Source organism: Chrysochloris asiatica, unplaced genomic scaffold, assembly GCF_000296735.1.
Source record: "Chrysochloris asiatica unplaced genomic scaffold, ChrAsi1.0 scaffold00205, whole genome shotgun sequence".
Classification (NCBI taxonomy): Eukaryota; Metazoa; Chordata; class Mammalia; order Afrosoricida; family Chrysochloridae; genus Chrysochloris; species Chrysochloris asiatica.
In genome coordinates this window covers 1,880,413-1,905,541 of record NW_006408723.1, presented here as the reverse complement: position 1 = coordinate 1,905,541, position 25,129 = coordinate 1,880,413, and the positions used below count along the sequence as shown (strand labels likewise).

The 25,129-nt window shown below is 38.7% G+C and overlaps 1 protein-coding gene across 1 annotated transcript in view; it reads left to right on the top strand.

Annotated features, from left to right (window-relative positions):
- The window catches only part of SHC3 (SHC (Src homology 2 domain containing) transforming protein 3), a 460,599-nt gene that overhangs the window by 102,541 nt on the left and 332,929 nt on the right, over window positions 1–25,129 (top strand). Inside the window, exon 2 of the mRNA XM_006872582.1 lies at window positions 12,242–12,312. Within this exon, the coding sequence (XP_006872644.1) occupies window positions 12,242–12,312 (71 nt within the window). The remainder of the gene's footprint in view (window positions 1–12,241; window positions 12,313–25,129) is intronic.

The window sequence follows — 25,129 nt, the reverse complement described above, 5'->3', positions numbered from 1 at the left end:
TCCGTGGCTGCTCTGATCCTTTCCCCGCTTAGCCCCACACAAAATGGCGGCTCTTGAGCAGCTGAGTTTTCCAAACCAGGAAGAAATGGATTTCTTTCTTCTGCCACAAACTCCCCAGTTGCAAGTCTTCCAACCTTCTAAATACTCCTTTATAAGTGGTTCAGAGTTCTGGGACCATCCCCTGAGCCTTCTTTTTCCTGTATTCTGTGTTGTTCCTGGCAGAGCTTGTCACTGTACTTCCACCCGATCCGCCATCTTCCCGTCAGTACCAGGCTGTTTTGACCACTGTAGCCATGTTGTAAATTTTGAAATCAAGGAGTGAGAGGCTTCCAACTTTGTTTTTCTTCTTAAGCAGTGCTTTGCTTATTCTGGATCTCTTTCATTTCCATATAAAGTTCGTAATGTTTTTTCCATCTCTCTAATGAATGTCGTTGGAATCTGGATTGGGATTGCATTGTATTTGCAGATTGCTTTATGTAGTATTGACATTTTCACAATGTTAGTTCTTCGTATCCAGGAGCATGGTATAATCTTCCATTTTTGAAAGTCTCTTTTGGTTTCTTGTAGTAGTATTCTATAGTTTTCTTTGTATAGGTCCTTTGTTTCTCTACTTACATTTATTCCTAAATATTTCATCCTTTGGGTGGCCATTGTAAATGGTATTACCTTCCTAATTTCCTTTTCAGTGTTGTCATTATTAGTGTAGAGGAATCCAATTGATTTTTATATGTTGATCTTGTACCATGCCACTTTGCTCAATCTTCCAATGAGTTGCAGTAGTTTTTTTGCTGAGTTTTTGGGGTTTTCTATGTACAGGATCATATCATCTGCAAATAGAGTTTTACTTCCTCTTTGCCAGTTTGGATGCCTTTAATTTTCCTATCTTGCCTTATAGCTCTGGCTAACACTTCCAAAACAATATTGAATAGGAGTGGTGATAAAAGGCATCCTTGTCTGGTACCTGTTCAAAAGGGGAAGACTCTCAGTTTCTCTGAAGTTAGCTGATGGTTTTGTATATATTCTCTAAATTATGTCTAGGAATTTCCATTCAATCCGTACTTTGTTGAGTGTTTTTTATCAGGAATGGATGTTGGATTTTGTCAAATGCCTTTTCTGCATCAATTGATATGATCATGTGGTTCGTTTCCTTTTTCTTATTTATGTATTGGATTACACTGATTATTTTTCTGATGTTGAACCATCCTTGCATCCCTGATATGAATCCCACTTGATCATGATGTATTATCTTTTTGATGTGTTGCTGAATTCTGTTGGCTAGGATTTTGTTGAAAATTTTTGCATCTATGTTCATGAGAGATATTGGTCTATAATTTTCCTTCTTAGTGTTCTCCTTCCTTGGTTTTGGTATGAGGGTATGCTTGCTTCATAGAATGTATTAGGAAGGTTTCCATCCTTTTCTATATTCTGGAATAATTTGAGTAGAATTGGTGACAGCTCTTTCCTGAATATTTGGTAAAACTCACGAGTAAAACCATCTGGACCTGGACTTTTTTTGTTTGGGAGTTTTTTGATTACCTGGTCATTTTCTTCCTTTGTTATAGGTCTGTTTAAGTTTTCTAATTCTCTTTGTGTAAGTTTAGGTAGGTTGTGCTTTTCTAAAAATGTATCAGTCTCCTCTAGGTTTTCAAATTTATTGGAGTATAACTCTTCATAATATTTTGTTATTATCCATTTTATTTCTGTTTGCTCTGTTGTGGCATCACCCAGGTGATTTCTTATGTGTGTTATTTGTGTCTTCTCCCTCTTTTATTTTGTTATATTTGCCTGTGGTGTGTTGATTTTATTATTTCTTTCAAAGAACTAGCTTCTTGTCCTGTTGATTCTATCTATAGTTTTTCTGTTTTCTATCTCATTTATTTTTGCTCTAATCTTTATTGTTTTCTCTCTTCTGTTGATTGTAGGTATTTTTTGTTGGTTTGCTTCTAGTTGTTGGAGATGTTGTATTAATGTGTTGATTTTGGTTCTTCTTTTTTGATGTGTGCATTTATTGCAATGAACTGCCCTTTCAAATTGCTTTTGCCGTGTCCCAAAAACTATGGTATGTTGTGTTTTCATTCTCATTTGTTTCTAGGAACTTTCTGAATTTGCATTTTATTTCTTCTACTACCCAGTTGCTTTTCAGCAGGGTGTTATTCAGTTTCCATATATTTGACTTTATTTCCTTGGTCTTCCTATTGTTGATTTCTAGTTTTATGGCATTGTGATCTGAGAAGATTCTTTGTAGTATTTTGATGTTTGTAAATTTATGGTGGCTTGTTTTGTGGCCTAACATATGATCTATTCTGGAGAATGTTCCATGTGCACTGGAAAAGGATGTGTATTGTGCTGTTGTTGGGTTGAATGCTCTGTACATATCTATGAGATCCAGTTGGCAGATTGTGTTGTTTAGTTCCTCTGTGTCTTTGTCAAGTTTCTTTCTGATTGTTTAAATATCATTCTTTAAAGGGATGGAAAAACTAAAATCACTAACTTTATGTGACTCCTGGTGTGGTGCTGTATGATCAGCACTGGACTTCAAACCATAAGGTTAGCAATTCAGACCCAATAGCTGCTCCTTGGAAACCCTATACAGAGTTGCTATGGGTTAGAACTGACTGGATGGCATTTAACACCAATAACAATTTTATATGGAAAGAAAAGTGACCCCGGAGAAGCAAAGCACTTCTGAAAAAGAGGGAGTCTGGTGTGGCTCTGTGGGATAATGCACTGGACTGCAAAGTTGTTTTGAACCATAAGTTTGGTGGTTCAAATTCACCAGCCACTTCTTGGAAACTCTGTATAGAGTTGCTGTGAGTTGCAACTGACTCAATGACACTTACCAACAACAATGACAACAACAAATGCAGAACAAAGTAGGCAGTCTCTCACTTCTTGATCACAAAACCTGCTACACAGACACAGTATTTGAAACAACCTAGTAATGGTAAAATGAAAGACACATAGATCAATGGAACATATTTGAGAACCCAGAAGTAAATCCATCACCACTGCTCAATTGATCTTTGACAAAGGGCCAAAACTTATTAAATGAGGAAGAGATAATATCTTCAACAAATGGTTCTGGCAAAACTGGAAATCCATTTGCAAAAGAATGAAACAAGACTACCATACGCAAAACCAAACTCAATGTGGATTAAAGAACTAAATGTAAAACCTGTTGTTGTTGTTAAGCGCCGTTGAGTCTGTTATAACTCATAGTAGCTTTGTATATGGTTTCTGAGTAGTGGCTGGTGGGTTTGAACTACCGACTTTGTCATTGGTTCAAACTGACCTTGAGGTCTGGTGTTTATCTTGCAGCACCACACTAGAACTCCTTAAATGTAAAACCTAGAACTATAAAAATCACCAATATGAAAATAGGGACAAACTTACGGGATCTGATACATGGTATAGATACACTATCAAATGTAACTGGAAACACACAAATAACAGAAGACAACATAGGTGACTGGGACCTCCTAAAAATTAGAGACTTATGTGCGTTGAAAGATTTCATCACTAGAATAAGAAGAGAAACAGAGTCTGGAAAACTTTTTTTGGCAATGAAACAATGGTCTATGTTCTAAAATATAGAAGACACCAACACCAAAGCAAGAAGAGAGCAGAAAATTCAATTAAAAATGGATAGATGACATGAACAGACACTTCATCAAAGAGGACATTCAGGCAGCTGACAAACATATGAGGAAATGCTCACAAATCAAAACAACAATGAAGTATCATCTAACTTCAGAATTAAAAGCAAAATTCAGAAAACTAGAAAACAACAAATGTTGTTGGGGAGGGTGTTGGGAGACTGGACCCTTCTACATTGCTGGTGGGACTATAAAATGGTGCAGCCACTGTGAAAACAGTGTGTCGCCTTCTCAGAAATTGGAAATAGAAGTGTCGTATGACCCAGCAGTACCTGTACTTGATATATAACCTTACAATATAGGAGTTAAGCCACAAATACATTATGTACTTCCACATTCATTTTAGCACTATTCACAAGAGGAAAAAGATTGAGAAACCTAAATGCCCATTAACAGAAGAATGGTTAAAAAAAACTTTGGTACATATAGCATACACACAATGGGATACTACTACCCAATGTTGAAGAATAATGATAAATCTGTGAAACACTTCATAACATGGATGAACCTGGAGAACGTTATACTGAGTGAAATTAGTCAATCACAAAAGGACAAATATTAGATGAGACCACTATTGTAGAAAGTCAAAACAAGGTTTTCATACTAAAAGAAACAGTCTATGATGGTTACCAGGGGTGAAGGAGAAAAGAGAGTTATTCACTGGTTAGAAGGTAGACACGTGTTTACTTGGGTGATGGGGAAGGCAAAATACAGCAAAAGGAAGGCTGGCAGAGGAAAGATGAAGGTGGGGGAGGACACAGGGAGGAGAGCAAGAGTTAAAGTGAGTAGAGGTAAATACTGTTAGCTGATGGTAAGTGGAGGGAACTGTAATTGTTGAAATGAAATGAAGTGTATGATTTGTATTTAAAAACTTATTAAAGCATACAGATGTAAGTTTTATTGATTCTTATCATTGTATCTTTTAGCTTCCATCCTCCTCTTTTTTGTACTTAATGTTTCTCAGAAAGGATTCTTTCAGTGAGCAATTGTGGGTGGTTAACTTTCTGAGTCCTTACTTTGCCCTCCCACTTGAATGCTGGTTTGGGTGAATATGAAATTCTTGGCTCAATACTTCTCTTCTTCAGACTTTTAAAGACATTATTTGTCTTCGTTTATTTGCTGTTGGGAGTCTTTGGGTAATATAAACTGGTAATACATTACTCAGCTGCCAACGGAGGTTTGAGTCAATGTAAAGGCATACATAATTAAACACTGCACTGCGAACCACAAGGTCCACAGCTGGACCCTGCCAGCTGCTCCTGCGGGGATAGATGAGGCTTTCTATTCCTGCAAAGATTTGAAACCTTGGAAACCCTGTACAGGGTTGCTGTGAGTTGGAATGGACTCAACAGCACTTAAAAACAACAACAAAGGTGTCATGAGAGAAAGACGTGGTTTTCTACTTTGGGAAAATCAGTCAATGAAACCACTAAGGAGCACAGCTCACCCTGACATGTGTGTCACCATGACTAAGGGTCGATTTGATAGCAACTGGTTTATTTGGTACTGAAATAGAATACAAAAGTTATCCAAGTCTCTTTCCTTTGTAAGTAACCTGTGCTTTCTCCCTCACTGGATGCATTAGAATGTCTCTGTCTTGATCCTTTTGTCCTGAAACTAAGCTGCCACATGCAGACCCTTATTCTCATTTCTTCTCAAAGCCCAGAAGACATGCACATTCCTGCCTTTCTCAAACAATTAACATTTTACTCTATCCAGTTTTAACATTCTTCCCCTCTTTTTTTCTGGAATTCCTATGAGGCAGATGTAGAAACTTCTGGATCAATTCTCCAAGACTTTATATTCCATTCTTTTTTTTTGGTTCTTTGAACTTCTCTATGGGAGGCTTCTGGGCTAGAGATCTAGCTTTCATAGTGATTCTTCTGCTGTGTATATTTCACTCTGGAGGCCATTGTCTTAATTTTCTGTATATACCCCAAAGCAATAGATTTTCTCTCTGCTAGCAAGAACTAGATCTGGAATGGACAAAGCAAACTCTCATTCTCAGTGGTGGCCACAGTTAAACAAAAAAACAATAATATCAGCTCTTCTCAAAGTAATAGGAAACTCTACCTTGAGGACAAACAGTTTTGAGGGGTATAGAAACTTGGGGCAAAAAAAAAAAAAAAAGATTTTAAAGTCCTTAAGGAAAAATATATGAAGGACTTCAGATTTCATGGAAAGATTTAATTATTTTTCCACGAACTTTTGGAAGCCCCGTTATGCATATATAAGATTATCCAGAAATTGATAAGTAAAATGCAACAGAATGAAGTTTAGGAAGAAGTCCATACAGAAATAAGAATTCAATATACCACAAAATTGGCATATCATTTCAGGAAAATAAAACAGATAAATTATTTAATAAGTTGTTGTTGTTAAGTACCATGGAATCAGTTCTGAGTCACAGGGACCCTGCGCAGGGTTTCCAGGACTGAAAATCTTCACAGGAGCAGAAAGCCTCATCTTTCTCCCGCGGAAACTGCTAGTAGTTTCGAACTGCCGACCTTGAGGTTAGCAGACCAATTCATAACCACTACACTACCAGAGCTCCTTATTGAATAAGTATGCTAATATAAATAATAGACTACCTGGAGGTTAAATATTATAACTTATACCAGACCCTATAGAGAAAAATAAATCCCAAATAGATTAAAGCACTAAATGAAAATTGAATTAAAAATTTAAATAGATAGATATATAATAAACCAATGGGTAAATAGATATTGTTAACATAAAATCAAAGATTCAAGAATTTGGAGACAGGATAAGCTTCTCAAGCAAGACAGGACATTCAGAAGTCATGTAGAAAATGATAGACATATTTAATTAAAGTCAGTAATAATTTTTGTTACATTAGTGTTAGCATTATCAAAAAAACATTGATATTACAGGGAGAGAAAACACTTGCTCTTCATTGTGGTTGTTAAGTGCCATTGAGTTGTTTCCAACCCATAGTGACCCCATATAGAGTTTCCGAGGAGTGGCAGGTGAGCTTGAACCACTAACCTTGCAGTTTGAACTGACTTTGCAGTCCCGTGCATTAACCCACAGCACCACACCAGGATTCCTCTTCATTGTTAGTAAAGGACAAATTGCTATAGACTCTTAGGAGTATAATCTAGTAGTAACGTCTGTCAAAGATTAGTTCCTTCATTCTTGATACATGATAAAACATAGATGGACCTTAAAAACTTTATGCTCCCTGAAATAAGTCAATTACCAAAGGACAGAGACACTGTCTGTTCTCAGTTATATGAAATAACTAGAAGAGGCAAGTGTATGGAGACCAAATTCTATTAGTGGTTCTCAGGAGCGGGAAGAAGGGGAAAAGAGGAAGTAATTGTTCAGGAAATAGTGTTGTTTATGGTTATGGGAAATTCAGCAACAATTATGGGTTATAGTTATACAATATGATTAATGTAATTGACATAACTAAATTGTACACATGGAAAATATTGAATTGGCAAATGTGTAGAGTTTTAAAGAAATAAAACAATTTCCCAATAATTAAGATATATATGCTGTTGATACGGTTGTTGTTAAGTGTCATCAAGTTGGTTTTGACTTATAGTGACACTGTATAGGGTTTCTGAGGAGCAGCTGGTAGGTTTGAATCACCGACCTTGTGGTTAGCAGTTCAGGGTTTACTGTGTCATAATGGGCTCCAAGGTGTATGCTTAAGGGGTTTTATTACATGGCTGTTTGTGGGGGCAAAAATAATGGGGCATAACCAAAATATATATTAATAGGGAAACAAATAAATTGCATACATGGAATATCAACCATATATACATACATATGGGAATATTGTCTGGTTCTGTAGGATAAGCACTGGCCTGCTTTTGTCATTAGCTGTTACCGTGTTGACTCCTGGACTCATGGTGATCCCATGCACATCAGAAAGAACAAAACACATTGTCTGGCCCCACGTCCTCCCAGGCTTAGTGGCAGATCAGACTGTTGTGATCTGTAGAATTTTCATTGACTGATTTTCTTAAGTAGATCACCAGGCCTTTCTCCCTCATATGTCTTAGAATGGAACCTTTGTTGAAACCTGGTCAGCACCATAGCAACAACAAACCTTCACTGACAGATAGATGAGTGGTGGCTGTGATGAAGTGCATTGACAGGCAGTCAAACCTGAGTCTTCACAAGGAAGGTGAGAAATCTACCACTGTGCCACCCTATTGGGTTTTTCTGATACCCGATTCAGGATCATTGCACATATGTTTTTCAGCCTTTCCAGTTTTTTTCTTCCATTTTTGCCCCCTTCCTTTTCTCTTTAAGCATTTTTCCATTTAATGCCTACTTCATTTTTCCTATTTATCACCATTAGAATGACTTACAAAGGATGTTCACTAGTGCATTATCTGTTAGCCTTAGAGCAGCTCTAGTAGGGAAGTGGAGGTCTTACCATGATTCTCTCATGGCCGTGGTGCTGGTATCCCATACTCTGCTGGCATGGCTCATGGTATTTCCATAATTCTCCAATCAATATGTTGTGGTGACATTTGCATAACCTTGCGATGATCATTGTGGTCATACTGACCATACTGTATAACATTGGTCATGAGTGGTGGTGGTATTCATGTAACTATAATGTTGGCAGGGATGTTCCCATAAATCAGTGATGTTGTGCTTTGTATTCCCAAAACTCTAGGCCAGTGAGGGAAGCACCACCCACTGAGAAGCTGAGCTGTTAGTAACTCTATAACCCTGCAAGGCTAACAGGGATTTCACATAACTCTTCAAATGTGGTACTGTTCTTGTGAATGCCATTGAGTAGGTTCTGACTCGTAGGGACCCTGTATGAGGATTCCAAGGAGCAGCTGGTGGGTTTGAACCACCAATCTTGTGGTTAGCAGTCCAGTACCATACCAGGACTCTTCAAAGGTGATGATAGCATCCACACAACTCTTAGAAAGAAGGTGGACATGACATTCATGTAATTCTGCAAATGCAGTCATGATTATGTATGCATAACTATGCAGTGCTGGTTATGGTATTCATATAATTATGCAATATTATCTGAGATATATACATCATTTGGTAACATTGGTGAAAGTATTAAAATGAATGTGTGACAGTGGCGATGGTATTACAAAAATTGACAACAGTAGTTGTGGTGGTATTCAAATAACTGTGACGGTCACTGGCTGTAGTATTTACATAAGTACAACAGTGGATGTGGTATTCACTTAACTGTAATGATGTTGCTGGTGCTATCTACAGAACTGCAGCATTGGTGGTGGCAATATTCACATGCTCTTCGTTGTTGTTGGTGTTAGTCACAGAACCCTGTAACATATGTCATAATGGGGTAACATTCAGATATCTCTCCAACAGAGGATATAGGACGCATAATTCTCTGATGTTTGTTTTTGTTGTTGTTGAGTGCTGTCGAGTTGATTCTGACCCATAGCGACCCTGTATAGGGTTTCCAAGGAGTGACTGGTGAGCTTGAATCACTCACCTTGCAATTCAAACGACTTTGCAGTCCAGCACAGTGCCACACGTTTTGGTGATATTTAAATAGCTCTGTGGGCTTAATCCTAATCATATTAACATAACTCTGAAGCCTTGTTTGTGATATTTACCTTTCTGTGCAATGGTGATCATGGTCAAATTCATGTAACTGCAGTGTTGGATATGCAATCCACATAACTGCTTCTTTGTTGTTGTTAAATGCTTTTGAGTTGGTTCTGACCTATACCGACCCTGTATAGTTTCAGAGGAGTGGCTGGTGACTTTGAACTGTCTACCTTGTGGTTCAAACTGACCTTGAAGTCAAGTGCTTATCCTTCAGCACCACACCAGGACTGTCTCTTTAATTGGACAATATTCACATACTAATGATGGTAGTGGAGTCCTGGTGTGGCGTGCGGGCTAATGCATCAGACTGCAAAGTCATTTCAATTGCAAAGTCAGTGATTCAAGCTCACCAGCTGCTCCTTGGAAACCCTATACAGGGTCACTATGGGTCAGAATTGACTTGATGGCACTTAACAACAACAACAACAAAAATGATGGTAGTGGTGGCCGTGTGCTCTGAGATGATAGTCATGGTATTCTCATAAATCTCTGAAGTTGGTTGTGGTAATTATATAACTTTATGATGATGCTGGTGGCATTCTTGTGCCACTGAGAAGTGGTATTCACATATCTCTGGTGTTCACTGAACCCTGTTATGGTACTCAACAGTTGTTTACACATAAGTCCTTGACTCTATTCACATAACACAGTGATGATGTTGGTTATAATCATATGACTCTAATCACATGACTCTGCATCAGCATTCTTTATATCCATATAGCGCTGGACATTGTTTGTGCTATCATATATTTCTGTAAGCATGGTTGTAATTTTCACATAACTTTTCTACAGAGTTGGTGGTGGCATCCACATAGTACTTTGATGGTAGTGGTGGTGGACCTTATTTACTTCTATGAACATGGTTGTGGTATTCTCACAACTCTATGATGTTGCTGCTTGAATTTGCATAATTCTGTGTCTTTGGGGACTAAGATATTCCATAACTGCAATATTGGCTGCAGTATTAACATGACTGTGGTGTTAGTAGTGGTATTCCCATAATTTAGCAATGCTGTTGTTTGTGATTTTTTTATAATTCTGAAATGCTGGTTGTTGTGCTGTTCACATTATTCATTGATGTTACTGATAATGGTATTCATATAATTCTATGATGGTAGTGGTAGTCTTCATACAACTTGTAATAGTAGTGTTGGTATTCACACAACACTGTGTGTATCTACATAACTGCAGCGTTGGTGGTTTGAGTAGTATTTACATTTTATTGGTGTAGAAACAGGCTCAGAGAAGTTTAAAGTTTTGTTTAAAGTTACATGAATTCCTAGAGTGAAGACTCACACTCTGTAAGAGTAAAACTTTAAAGATTTATAGAAAGTCCGGAGATGGTGTTGATCTGGTAAACCTCCAAATTACCGAGTGAAAATGGCTGCTCCTCTGGACAAGAAAGGCTGGCATACTTACACAGACAGAGCAGGAACCAAGGCTACAAAACCTTGATTGGCTAAAAAGCAGTCATGGAAGCTGAAGGTGGGATATCTGAGAGCAGAGGCTTAGCGGGGCTGGTGGATTACATGATTGGTTGAAGGTACGTAATTACAAGTGTAGGTGCTTTTTAGTTAATGACAGGATGGCCAGAGGACAAATGGCAGGACAGGTTTGTCTGGGAGCCCGTTATTGAAACTGTTTTCCCAAGCATGTTTGTTCCTGGGTATCCATTGCATAAATGAGTTATCGGTAATGCTGTGTGTCCTGACTATTGGGGCACAGGCTGTATTGCATCATGCATCTGCTGAGCATAGAGGAAGGAACCCCTGTGAATAGCTTATAGCATTCTGTATCTGCCAGGCCACAGAGTAGGAAAGGGTTTCCTTCATGGCTTAGGGTTTATGTCAGCACAAAGGTTAGAAAAGTTACTGTCTGAACAGTTATAAAATCCAACATGGATCCTAACTTATGCCAACACTTAAGATAGAGTTCAGCTTTGCTGTTAGGCGTCTCTGTTCACACACAGCAAATGCCTCTGCTTTTAGACTCGTACAATGACAACGTATGATAGGCTGAGTCTAAAATTCAACATTTCTGAATAATTTAAATGCAATTTTTTCTCTGCCACATCATGAGATTTCTTCTTGCTAAGTCTAAATTTAAAAACATTGATGTAAAATAGCTGTATCTTTAAACTTCTCCAGGGCTTTGGAGTGCAAATAGTATAGCGCTACTATTTTAATTCTTCGTCTATAATTTAATTATGTCTATAAATTTACCACAAATATACATTTTCCTGTGTGGATCTGATCAAAATTTAGCTACAAATGTAGAAGTATAAATTAGAATTTCTGAAAGTTTAGGTTAAATAATGCTGAAGAGAGTTTTCTGAAAAATTAAAATGGGGGTTTGTTGTTGTGGTTAAGTGCCATAGTGATCCTGTATTGGCTTTCCAAGGAATAGCTGGTAGTTTTGAACTGATGACCTTGTGTTCACAGTCCAGTGCTGATCCTACAGCACCACACTAGGAGTCCCTTTGGGGGAGGGGGTAATGCATAGCTTACTTATAGAAACACAAATATATTTATTAGATAAAAAGAACTTTAGTTCTGGTGAGATTGTAGTTCATATAGTGTTTTTCTTTCTTTAAAAAAATTATAAACATCTGGAAGCATTGTGAAGGACTTGGTATATGATGTAGGGTCCTGGGAGTGGTTAACATGGCAGATACATGTTTAAGCAGTCACTGGATTATACATTTAAGAGTTCTGCATTTACTATGTGCACTACTAAAGAACATAATCCTAAATATAATAAAGTACAAATGGGCTTTAGAAAGTATAGTGCCTTTATAAGCACTAAGGACAGTTTTTTTTTATGGGTACGAATCATTGCTTTTATTGAAACAGAACAGAGTCTCATAATAGAATATGGAGTTAAAAGATAATTTAAGAAGTGTGAATGACTTCTATAAATCCCTTGCTTAATTTATGAACTATCTTTTCTTATCTCTTTCTGGACTCATAATTTACATTTTTCCTTTGCAGTACTTGGGGTGCATTGAAGTTCTACGCTCAATGAGATCTCTTGACTTCAGTACAAGAACACAGATTACCAGGTAAGCCCTCTTCCTGTGATTTTACTTCTAAAAGGAATGATTATCAGATGTTACTAGCCTATACATTTCCTGAACGAGAAACTAGCTCATGGATTGCTAGTGATTGGCTGGTAATAGTAGATCAGGACCTCATTGTAGTCAACATCTCTTATTCATCCATGTTTATTACACATGCTTCTTGACATGTGTTCTTGAAAGACCCCACCATGCTCCTGGAAGATTTTTTAAGAGTCAGATTACAGGCAGATGAAGATACCTGAGTATTTGTCTTTTTTTTTAATGTACAAAGCTATAATACAGGATTGGTACTTTAAATTATGCAGAACTGTGTTGCTTGCATTTTAAAATGAAAATATCGAATGTCGGAGTAGAATTTCGAATACTATACATAGAAAAGAATATGTATCAAACTGGGAGTAGAAATATTAATGGTGATAGGTAATTTAGTAAAGGAACCTGGGTAGTATAGTGGATTAAGAGAAATTTGAATCTACCAGTCACTCCGTTGGAGAAAGATGAGGCTTTCTGTTCCTGTAAAGATTTATAGTCTTGGAAACCCTATAACTGATTTGACAGCATACAACCACCACCAACCCATAGGTAACTTAGTAAGCAGACCCATTGTTTACATTGTATGTGATTTTGATCATGTTTGTAAGGAGCTCTGGTAGCGTAGTGGTTATGAATCAGGCTGCTAACCTCAGGGTCAGCAGTTCGAAACTACCAGCTGTTCCACGGGAGAAAGAGGAGGCTTTCTGCTCCCATAAAGATTTACAGCCTCGGAAACTCTGTGCTGGGTCGATATGAGTCGGAATCGACTCCACGGCACGTAACAACAATAACCTATACTGTCCACCTGCCAGGAACTACACTCTTAACTTCCTGAGGTCAGTTCTATATTTAAACATTTTTGGAAACACATTTTCATAGTCTAGTCTAGTTCCAAATGAACCCTGGTAGTATACTATGTTACATGTTGGGCTGCTAATCATAAGGTCAGCGATTTGAATCTACCAGTTGCTCCACAGGAGAAAAATGAGGCTTGCTGCTCCTTTAAAGATTTACAGGTGATTTACCAGGTCTTTATGAGTCGGACCTGGCTAGATGGCACGTAGCAGCAATAGCAGTATAGTTCCGAGTAGAGCTTGCATCTTTAGAGAAATGCCAATTTCAAGTCATTTTGAAGAGAAGAAATGGAGATCAAGGAATGTTGTTGTTGTTGTTAGGTGTCATTGAGTTGGTACTGACTCATAGTGACCTTATGCACAGCAGAACGAAACACTGCCTGATCCTGGGCCAACTTCACTACTGTTGCCACACTCGAGCCTATAGATGTTGCCACTTGGCCAATCCATCTCGTTAGAGGTCGTCCTCTCTTTCTCAAGAATAGGGTCTGTGAAAGAGCATCATTTACAGTAGGCAATGAGTTTCTGTTATCTCAGCAATTATACAATTGTCTTTTATCTTTTTCAAATCATTCAATTGTATATCCTTCTACTAGCAAGCCAGCATCTAAAAACTGAGGTTTAGAGGGCAATCAATTTTAGTATTTTGTTGCTATGTTAATGTATACACGTCAATGCTATAATTCAAGCACTATAAAGATAACTCTTCTTCCTCATTGAAGACTTACATGCTTTAAAGAGTTGATTGATGCTTTTTTCACTCTTGAAATGGACTCAGATCACATGATGGAAATCTACCACCATTAGTACTATTGATTACAGCCAATTACTGTAATTGCTATCAATAAGTTGTGCACTTGTAAAAAATTAAACTGGGAAAAGTTGTGTGATAGCAATACTTACAATCATGTCATTCGCTGTCCCCCCACCCCAATAAAATAAAAACTTCCCGTAGATATTTTGGTCAGTCTACAGGTTGTCTTCTTTATTCTTTTGGTAAAGTCTTTTCACGAACTTAAGTATTTAACTTCATTTTATACGTATCATTGTGAGGAATTGTGTTTTTTTTTCTCCAAGGGCATGCACCGAATCTCTTTAGTATGAAAACCACAATCAAAACCTATAGGAAGGTGTTTTCTTTTTGTTCTTATTCAGTGAATTGGATTAGTTCTTGGGAGGCTTTGTTACTGACATTAGTATATGTTTGTTGAGGTACTGTAAGTACTGTAGCAGTCTTGGTATATAGGATAAGTACTGGACCACAAGGTTGGTTTGAACCACAAGGTTGGCAGTTTAAACTCACCAGTTGCTCTTTGGAAACCCTATACAGGGTTGCTATGTGTCAGAATTGACTCAATGGCATTTAACAACAACAAGGTACTGTAAGCTGGTAATAGTCTTCTTAAGTTATTAAAATAATGAAGTAAGGTATATATGAATACATGAATAAACAATAAACTAGTCTGTGTGATGAATCTTTTCTATTTGATTTTTTATGTGAGGGACTTAGAAGGTGCATGTGGGATCACATGGTATTGGTCTAAATGTGCTCAGCAGATGGAGGTTACAGGACTTAAAGTTTGAACAGAATAGCAGGCAAGCCAAAGTCATATAAAGAAGAAAGCACATTCTCCAGACACATATGTTTCTGAACCTTGACTTTGTGTTCGTGGTATCCATGAGGATTCCTGCCTGACTTGCTAGGGGCATCTTCTCACTGGTCCTGTGCATGGAGCAGCTCATCTTCAACCTGAAGGAGTACGTGCTGGACAGGACCTCAGTGTGACTTCACAACTCTGTCCACTCTCTCTTCTCAGAGTGTGAATGGACAGGCCTGGTAAAGCTCAGTTCTCAGGTCATTTCCAGCTTCCAACAGTCTGTAAATGCTCTCCAAAAAACAAAAGTGCAAGGTAAAAATTTTCACCACTTGTTCCTTCAGCTCCGTTGAGTGCCTGAACATACATATCTATGTGTACTTCATGATGATCTGGGCTGCATTGACCTTTGTGTGCATGACCACCTTACATGGGCCTTTATATAGTGGGATTTCCTGGAAGAGGGAGCAGCCAAACTGCATGCTGGGCACTGCTGTCTAATAGGAGGAACCATCTCGACTTACTTTACATTCAGTGTGACCCTTTCATCATCTTGTCTTAAACATCTCTGTGTTGCATGGACATTTAATAACAAGTACATTTGGTGATGGAAACAATTTGTATTGTGCCATTTAAAAAATGACTATATCTACTTACAAAATCTTTGTGTTGTTTCTAGAAGCTCTCCTCACAGCATGGCTCAGGTTGTAAGAAGATGTGTGGAGAAGATGAACATAGAGGAAGAGAGTGAGGTAAGAGGAGATCCAAGGAATGAGATGAAGTTTCAATTACACTACCCCACCCAGTTGAGTAACTAGAATACCCAAGACAATGGTTGTCTAGACATATTTTGCTTAGCTTTTGTGGTCATCATTTCTTCTATGAGAATAGATGAAATGAACTCTCTATATACCATCCTAAAGTGACAGGAGTGTGATGTGGCTGCTTTATGTGAATGAAGGGCATAGGTTGGTTCCATTGACTTCTTACTTTGTATGCACAGAGGAAGTAACTCTGAAAAACAAACAAACAAACAGCAAAAACCCTCAACTAGTTGCTGTCAAGTTGACTCCAACTTCTGGAGACCCCATGTGTTTCAGAATAGAACTGAGATCCACAGTGCTTTCAGTGGTTGATTTTTCTGAAGTAGATCATTAGGTCTTTCTTCTGAGGTGTCTCTGAGTGGACCTGAACCTCCAGCCTTTCAGTTAGCAGCTAAAAGTGGTTAACCTTTATGCTATCTATTCTAGAACTCCTTTTGTGTAAGTTAATACTAAGATGTGTACTTGTGTTAAGATGTGTACTTGTATAAAAAACCTAGCTGACTTTTGCTCAAGGACATCCTTAGTTCTCCAGAGCTGGTCTTTACAATTAGACTACTACTTGATTATGTATTCTAGAATGCCTTTTTTTATTCACTATAAAATAAACATCACTAATGCTGATTTCAGATCAACATGCCAGGAAAAGGAGCAAATCTGTCAGAGTATCCCCCAAGGCTGGATGAATCTCAGAAAGGAGTGCATAGGGTGTGAAAAACCCCCCTTCAGTCCCCACCCACCTCTGTCTCTTTGGATAGCACAGAGCCACAGTTGGAAGGAGTGGCTAGCTTTTTATTTTAGCCATTCTGGCTGTTTCCAAATTTACTTGTTCTAAAGATATATTGCGGGGCTGTGTCTCTTGAAGCCCTGTGCCTCTGGTGGGGTTAGGCCTGGCAGGGAGGGACATAGTGTTTACTCAGTTTAGAATTCTTTTTGAAAACACCAGCTTGCTTGCATGCATAGGCATCCTGGCTCTGGAAATAAAACGGGCTGATTCCTTCAGCCTCACTTCTTTGTTGTTACTCGGGTTTTTAACACCAACTAGCATCATATTGTCAGGAGGGACCAGTCATTGGAGGAGGATATCTTGCTTGGTAAAGTGGAGGGTAGGAGAAAAAGAAGACCCACAACACATTAGTAGGCTCAAGCATAGCAGCAATTGTGAGGTTGGCCCAGGGCAGGGCAGTGTTTCATTCTGTTGTACACAGGGTTGCTATGAGTCAGTACTAACTCGATGGCACCTAACAACAAGAATCATTTTGGAGTCCTGGTGTGGTACTGTAGGTTAGGGTGCTGGACTGCAAAGTTGGTTTGAACCAAAAGGTCGGCAGTTCAAGCTTACAAGCTGCTCCTCGGAAACCCTATACAGGGTCACTATGGGTAAAAACAGACTCAGTGGAACTTAACAATAACAACAAGAATCATTATATACTCTGTTTTTCTTCATCTGTATGCCTGACCATTCTAGATATAGGGGTGGGATGTTATAAGTCCCAGGGGCACCTGCAGCCCAGGTTGGCAGTCCAGAACCACTAGGCAATAGGACATTGTTGTGGCCACTATATCTTGAGCCTTCCCATTTACGGAGTTCATCTTCCAGCACTGTATCAGACAATATTATGTTGTATCCATAGGGTTTTCAATGGCTAATGTTCATTAAGTAGATCATCAAGGTCTTTTTTCCTAGCCTGTCACAGTCTGGAAGCTCTGCTGAAATCTGCGCAGCAGCATAGCAATATGCATGCCTCTAATGACAGACAGATGGTGGCTTTGCATGAGGTTTATTGGGACTACTGTATGGAAGATAAGAATACTATACCCAACTCATGATAAAACTAGTTGTCTTTAAGTACATTCTGGCTCATAGCAACCCCCATGTATGTTAGAGTAGAACTGTACTCCATTCGGTTTTCAATGGCTGTGATTTTTTAGGAATAGTTTGCCAGGACTTTCTTTTGAGGTGCCTCTAGGTGGATTTGAACCACCAACCTTGCTGTTTGTAGTCAAGTGCTTAACTGCACCATTCAGGGACTCCTCTCCTCACGATAGCATGGCCTTATTTATACGGAGTGAGTTTCCATAGCCTAATAAATTAGCAAAGGGATTGTCAGGTACCAGCCCAGCACTGCTCATACCAGAGAAAAGCATGTCACCAACTTCATTAACCATGGTTATGTTGGGTCCATTGGAATAAGGGTATAGCCTGCCATACTACAGGATTTTCAAGAGGTTTATAAATGACTCTGAAGTACTTAGGACTGCACCTGGCACATAGTAGGTATTTGGTAAATCTTCGAAACTACCAGCTGTTCTGTGGGAGAAAGATGAGGCTTTCTGCTCCTGTAAAGATTTATAGCCTCGGAAACCCTGTACAGGTCGCTATGAGTCAGAACTGACTTCACAGCACGTAACCACCACCAAATAGGGTTACTATCATGAATTTAAATTGGCTGCTCTTTATACATTTTTGACTATAATAATATCAATTATTATTTGATATCTTTACGTATCAATATCAACCAATTCCACCCAGGGTATTTTTGTAACTGGAAAGAAAAATTAGACCGATGCAACAAACTGAAATTACTGAAGGTTACGTGGAATTGCTTTTCACTTAAGTAAAAATTTCTCGTAATTTTGGTGTTCCTGCTTTGCTAATTGCTAATATAACAAAATAGTAGTAGTGACACTAGTATTAAATCAAGTACTTCTTATATTCCAGGCATTGTGCTAAGCATTCATTCAACAAATGTTTATTGAACACATATCATCAGTTATTGTTACAGATAATGAGACTGAAACATTGAATAAAAGTTTACCTTCTGTTGTGAGAAAATGAGAGAAAAGAATTAACTTGCCATTTGTGTGTATATGAGAGAGATCAAATGTCAGCAGTATCCTATAGTTCAACAGAATGATTTTGTATAGTGATGTGTTAGATAGTTATCTAGAGCTGCTATAACAGAAATACCAGAAGTGAATGCATTTTTAACAAACAGAAATATATTCTCTCACAGTTTATAGGAGGCTAGAAGTTTCATTCAGAGCACCAGCTTTAATCCAACACCTGAATAAGCCAGTCTGGTTGACAGTTTCTTTTTCCCATAACTGAAAAAATTATCCTCCTTCTTTCCTTTCTCCATTTATTCCAAACTCTGGTTAACAATCTATGTCAGGATGACTTTGTCATCATAATTTTCTTACAAGATGGCCATGGAGCTCATGTTCAAGCTATGGGGAGCTATTTCTAGCAATGGGGCCATTTCTAAAGACATGAAAGCTTCCAAGCTTAAGAAGTGCATCTGAGAGCCTGGATGGGAGATCTTCCCAGTGACAGTTGCCTCTCAGGAGTATTAGAAGCCATTGGACATCGCAAACAGCAATCACAGGATCCGTCCTAGGCTTGCAAAACTAATTACAGGTGAATCTTGGCCTGGCAGGAAAGGCAAGCAACCAAAAGATGGTCAGATGCTGTCAATGTGCAGAGAAGGGGTTTAAGGCTGACAGAAAGGCCGGAGAAGACAAAAAGTGAACTCTCCTTTACCAGGTCTGCGAGTTTTAGCAGAACAAATCAAGAGCTTTACAGAGCCTCATATACAAAGTCTCAAGATTTATTTTTAAATTAATGAATTCACTTATTTAGCAGCCCAGTAACCTGGTTGTCTCCTAGTGGAACTTTCTGGTAGCAAAAGGATATCGCTCTTTCAAGACTGGGAAAATAGGAAACTTGTTAATTACTATGATGCCCTGCCTTGAGGACTCTGCTTCAGAGGCCTCAGGCTGGATAACCTTGGGTACTTGTTTTTCTGTGTGTCTTGGTTCTCAAGGGAAACTTGCTACATATAGCTGAATAATGACAAAATGGCAATAAGAATCAGAAAATCTTCATCTTTCACATACCATATAGCACCAAGAGGAAAGAACTTCTTACCCTAATTTGTACTCATTTGTAGCATGAATTCCATAAAGAAATCTAGCAGATCAGTCATAGAAGTTCGCAGGAATGATTTGTGTTCTATTGGCTCTCTGATGAGGTAGAGAGTCCCCAAAGACTTTATACACAGAGATAGATTATCTCAATTTTTGGCATTTATCAAAATCACCTGGAGGGCTTGTTACAACACACAATGCTGGACTCAATTCTCGTGATTCAGTAGGTCTAGGTATTTCTAAGAAGTTCTCAGAAGATGCCAGTGCTGTTGTTGGTCCAAGTTTCACTCTTTGAGAATCACTATTCTAGAGTTCTTTCTTTCTTTCCTTTTTTTTTTGTGGAAGTTTCAAAACATTTGCAGTCACTATCTATAAAGACTATTGTTACTTGCTGTGGTGTTGGCTTCAACTCAAGGATACGTTATATAAAACAGAAGGAAACAGGAAACTTGCCCATCCAGTGCAATCTTTATGGTCACTAGTATGCCCGTGATGGGTAACCCTGTTGGTATTTAAAATACTGATGGCATAGCTTCCATAGACACACACAAGCCTACACAGCATGACAAACTGGCAGATGGGGTCTCTGAAACTGCAGCTTTGAGAACTAGTCCATGTATTTTCAAGTGATCCCACTCATCCAGAAATTAAAAAAAAAGAGAGCATGACAGCTTGGTGGCTTAGAATGGCTTAAATAGAATCCATAAAATGAATACATGGCATTCATTCCCATACTTTTCTTAAGAGCCATCTGGAATAGTGTATATTTATAATTCTCAAGTCAGGAGCCCATTTCTGTTAGAATGTACCTCTTCGACTACTCTTTTTCTGTCCCTTTCTCTGAATTCACTTATCCCTAAAATATGTCATTCTATAAGTATCTGTTTGCTTTTGACAGAGAGGCAGAATAAATAGTATGGCAAGTTTTGGAGTTAAGTTCCAAGCTAGACAACTTTCCTACAATGTGAACTTGTGCAACTAACTTAAATTCTCTCAACTTTAAAATGAGATTCACAATGGTACCTCCTTTATATGGTTGAAAAGTAAATGAATTAATATCTGAGAAGTATATGCCATGATGTCTGTATATGGAACAGTTCAAGACATGCTAGCTGATCTTAATATTTTTGTTTTTATTATATCCTTTCCATAATGGTAATCTCCTTGTTTCAAATAATGGTTCCACATATATGAATCACAAATCTGCCTCAAAACCTCTGAATTTCCTCCAGTGCTGGGTTTTTCTCTTTTTTTTCTGACCCTCCACTTTACCAAACGTGATATCCTTCTCCATTGACTGGTCCCTCCAGACAACATGTCCAAAGTATGAGAGATGAAGTCAGGCCAACCTGGCTTCCAAGGAGCACCATGACCACACTTCTTCAAACACAGATCTGTTTGTTCTTTTGGCAGCCCATAGCACTTTCAATATTCTCCTCCAACACCACAACTCAGATGCATCAATTCTTCTATGGTCTTCCTTACTCACTGTCCAGCTTTCACATGCATATGAGGCTATTGGAAATACCATGGCTTGGATCAGGTGCACGTTAGTCCTCAAGCTGACATCTTTGTTCTTCAGCGCTTTAAACAAGTCTTGTGCAGCAGATTTGCCTAATGTAATACATTGATTTCTTGACTGCTGCTTCCATGAGTGTTGATGGTTGATCCAAGCAAAATGAAGTCTTTGACAACTTCAATCTTTTCTCCATTGTTAAGAATGTTGTTTATTGGTCCAGTTATGAGGATTTTTGTTTTCTTTACATTGAGATGCAACCCATTCAGAAGCTTGTGGTCTTTGATCTTTATCAGCAAGTATTTTAAGTCCTCTTTGCTTTCAGCAAGCATGGTTGTATCATCTGCCTATCACCAATTGTTAATGAGTCCTCCTCTTATCCTGATGCTAAATAATCTTCATACAATCCAACTTCTCAGATTATTTGCTCAGCACACAGATTGAATAAGTATGGTGAAAGAATACAACCCTGGGCACGTCTTACCTGATTTTAAACCATTCTGTGTCCTCTTGTTCTGTTCGAACAACTGCCTCTTAATCTATGTACAGGTTCCTCATGAGCACAATTAAGTGTTCTGGAATACTCATACTCACTAGTAAATGAAAAACACTGCCTATTAAAATATGACACAATATTTTGCTATTACTTAGAATCTAACTATTTACCTAACTATCACCAGACTGCAAAGTTGTTTGAACTGCAAGGTCGGTGGTTCAAGCTCACCAGCTGCTCCTTTCAAACCCTACATAGGGTCGCCATGGGTCGGAATCTACTCGATGGCACTACACAATAACAACAACATCACCTATTTGTCTTTTTATCTATTTTTCTCTCTTGCTAAGAATTTTTTCAGGCATAAATTTCTAGCATTATAAATCTTGTGTATAAAACAAGCCCAATGCCAAACCATTGCCATGGAGTTGATTGTGACTCATAGCAACCCTATCTAGAGTTTCTGAGACTGTAAATCTTTTCAGAGCAGACAGCCTCATTTTTCTCTATGAGCATGAACTTCCAACCTTGCAGTTAGCAGTACAGTGCCTAACCCACAGCACCACCATGTTGTTGTTAAGTGCCATGAGCTGGTACCTACTCACATCGACCCTGTATAGAGCTTCTAAGGGGCAGCTAGTAGGTTTGAACTGCTGACCCTTCAGTTTAGAAGCCTATCCTACAGCATTACACTAGGAGCACTACTATTGTTATTGTTGTCGTGAAATGCCGTTGAGTCGGTCCTAACTCATAGCAACCCCATATAGGGTTTCTGAGGTGGGTTTGAACTGCTGATCTTATGGTTCACAATCCAGTGCTGATCCTTCAGTGCCATACCAGAAGTCCAGAAGCACTATCACAAGCAATATAAAAAAGGCATTCCTAAAAGTTCTTCAAATTCTCTGAATATACTGAATTATTTCTTGACTCAGAATCACTGCTATCCTTGTTTGAGGTTTTCTGCTCCTGTAAAGATTTCCAACCCTGGAAACACTATATAGGGTTGCTCTGAGTCACAGTCGACTCAGTGGCAGCGTTTGTTTGCTTTGGCAGGTATTGTTCTTTAGTTCATTTTAAGAGCATTGGAAATAGAATTAAAATCAGAAAAAAAATAAAGAAAATTTTTAAAATCAAGACTGTTTTTTAAAAAGATCACTAAAATGGATCCACTCCTACTGAGAATGACCAAGAAAAGAGAGAATACTTACTAAATTACCAATATCTGGAATCAGAGTAGGGATATCACTACAGATAATGAAACGTTATTAAGGAAATATTATGCAGTTTTATGTCACTAAATTTCACAGCTGAAATAGAAAAATTCTTTGAAAGATACTACTACCCATGTTCACCCGAGAAGAAAAAGATAACCTAAGTAGTCCTTTATCTATTAAAGAAGTTTAATCCATTGTAAATATCCTTTTCATGAAGAAAACCAGTGAATTCTACCATTGACAAGAAAGAGAATCCAGATAAGAAAGCACTACTAAAGAAAAATAAAATAGAGGCCTTACAATTCCTGAACTCAATACCTACCTACAAAAATGACACTAACCATGCCTCCCACAGCACTCTACTCAGCTGGCTTCAATAATCCTTTGCAATGGCTACAAGAACTCAGACACCATACTCATAGGTATGGGGTTTATTAGGGCAGTTAACAGGTTACAATGCAGGATCAGAACATGCTCAGGGCACAGTTATTTCAGTCAGGACATCCTTTCTTCAGCAGTGCCTGCAGGCAGGCCTCCCTGTCTTCTGACCCCTTGGCTTGACCTCTACCCTCTTGGCAATGTTAAAAAACTCTTTCCGGTTGGCTGAATAATGTCCAAATGGCACTCCACTCCATTACAAGCCTCAGCCCAAAGACACTAAGCTCTAGCTCCCTGGGTCAGAAAACTTAGGTACTCAATTAAGTGCCAGGAGGCACCCCATTCTACAGGTGAGCCTCCTGCCCAAAGGTACTCAGTTTTACTTGCTCTGGGGGCTGGAAAGCACACAGCTCTGGCTAGTGCTTTGGTTCTTAGTTCTGCTGCCGCTCCCTTCCCTTGCCACTCCTCCAGTGTCATGGCTTTCTGTTCCTGGGTCACGGAAGTTCAATGCACATGGATCTTGGGGTCCAAAGGATGTATTCTACATCTGCTTCTTTTTCTTTGATAGTAGTGAGATTCCCCTTCTGCTTCTGAGATGGCTCATTTTATATTAAGCAAGATGACAAATTGACAAATCAGTTAGCTCTGTTAGCAATAGGATAAGCACTGGACTGCTAACCGCTGGTTGGCAGTTCAAATCCACCAGTTGACCCATGGGAGAAAGATGAGGCTTTCTGCTCCTGTAAAGATTTACAGCTTTGGAAATACTATACAGGATCACTATGAGTCAGAACTGGCTCAATGGCACCTAACAACAACAACAATCACTCACAATTGGATCATATATTCCATAAGCATCTTACTCCACCTTTTCTTAACCAGGCCCATCAGGAAAAAGTCATTTAGTGGGAAATTACAAAGACTATGACTAGAAGAAGCTCTTTGAACTGAAAGGTCGGCAGTTCAAGCTCACCAGCTGCTTCTCAGAAACCCTATACAGGGTCGCTATGGGTCGGGACTGACTTGACAACACTTAACAACAACAATGACTAGAAGAGCCATTAGATAATATATCACATTGCCTTTCTATATAGCCACTGTAGTCAAAACAGCTTGGTACTAGTACAAGACACACATATAGATGAGTGGAACAATGTTGAGAACCTAGAAGTAAATCCATCCACTTGTGGACATATGATCTTTAACAAAGGTCCAAAATTCATTCAATGAGGAAGATATAGTCTATTAAACAAATGGTGGTATAAAAACTGGATATCCATTTGCATAAAAAAATGAAACAGGACTCATATCATATACAAAAATGAGTTAATGATGAACCAAAGTCCTAAAACTATAAAGACCATTAATGAAGAAAATAGGAACAAATTTAGGGGCTCTGTGGTTATGAATCAGGCTGCTAACCTCAGAGTCAGCAGTTCGAAACTACCAGCTGTTCCGTGGGAGAAAGATGAGGCTTTCTGCTCCTGTAAAGATTTACAGCCTTAGAAACCCTGTACAGGGTTGTTATGAGTCAGAACCGACTCCATGGCACATGACAACAACAACATACATGATATGGAGTCCTGGTGTGGTGCTGCAGGATAATGTGCTGGACTGTAGGTCAGTTTGAATTGCAAGGCCAGCAGTTTAAATACTCCATCCTCTCCTTGGAAACCCTATACAGATTCGCTATGAGTCAGAACCTACTTGAAGATACTTAGCAACAATACATGACATGGGAGGCCTGGTGAGCTATATAAGTGCCGGTTAATGCACTAGACTGCAAGGTTGCTTTGAACCACAAGCTTATCAGCCGCTACTTGACAACACTATATAGGGTTGCTATGAGTCAGAATGACTTGACAGCAGTTAACAACAACGTTGTTGTTGTTGTTGTTGTCAGGTGCCATCGAGTCGGAACCGACTCATAGCGACTCCATGCACAGCAGAACGAAACAATGTTCG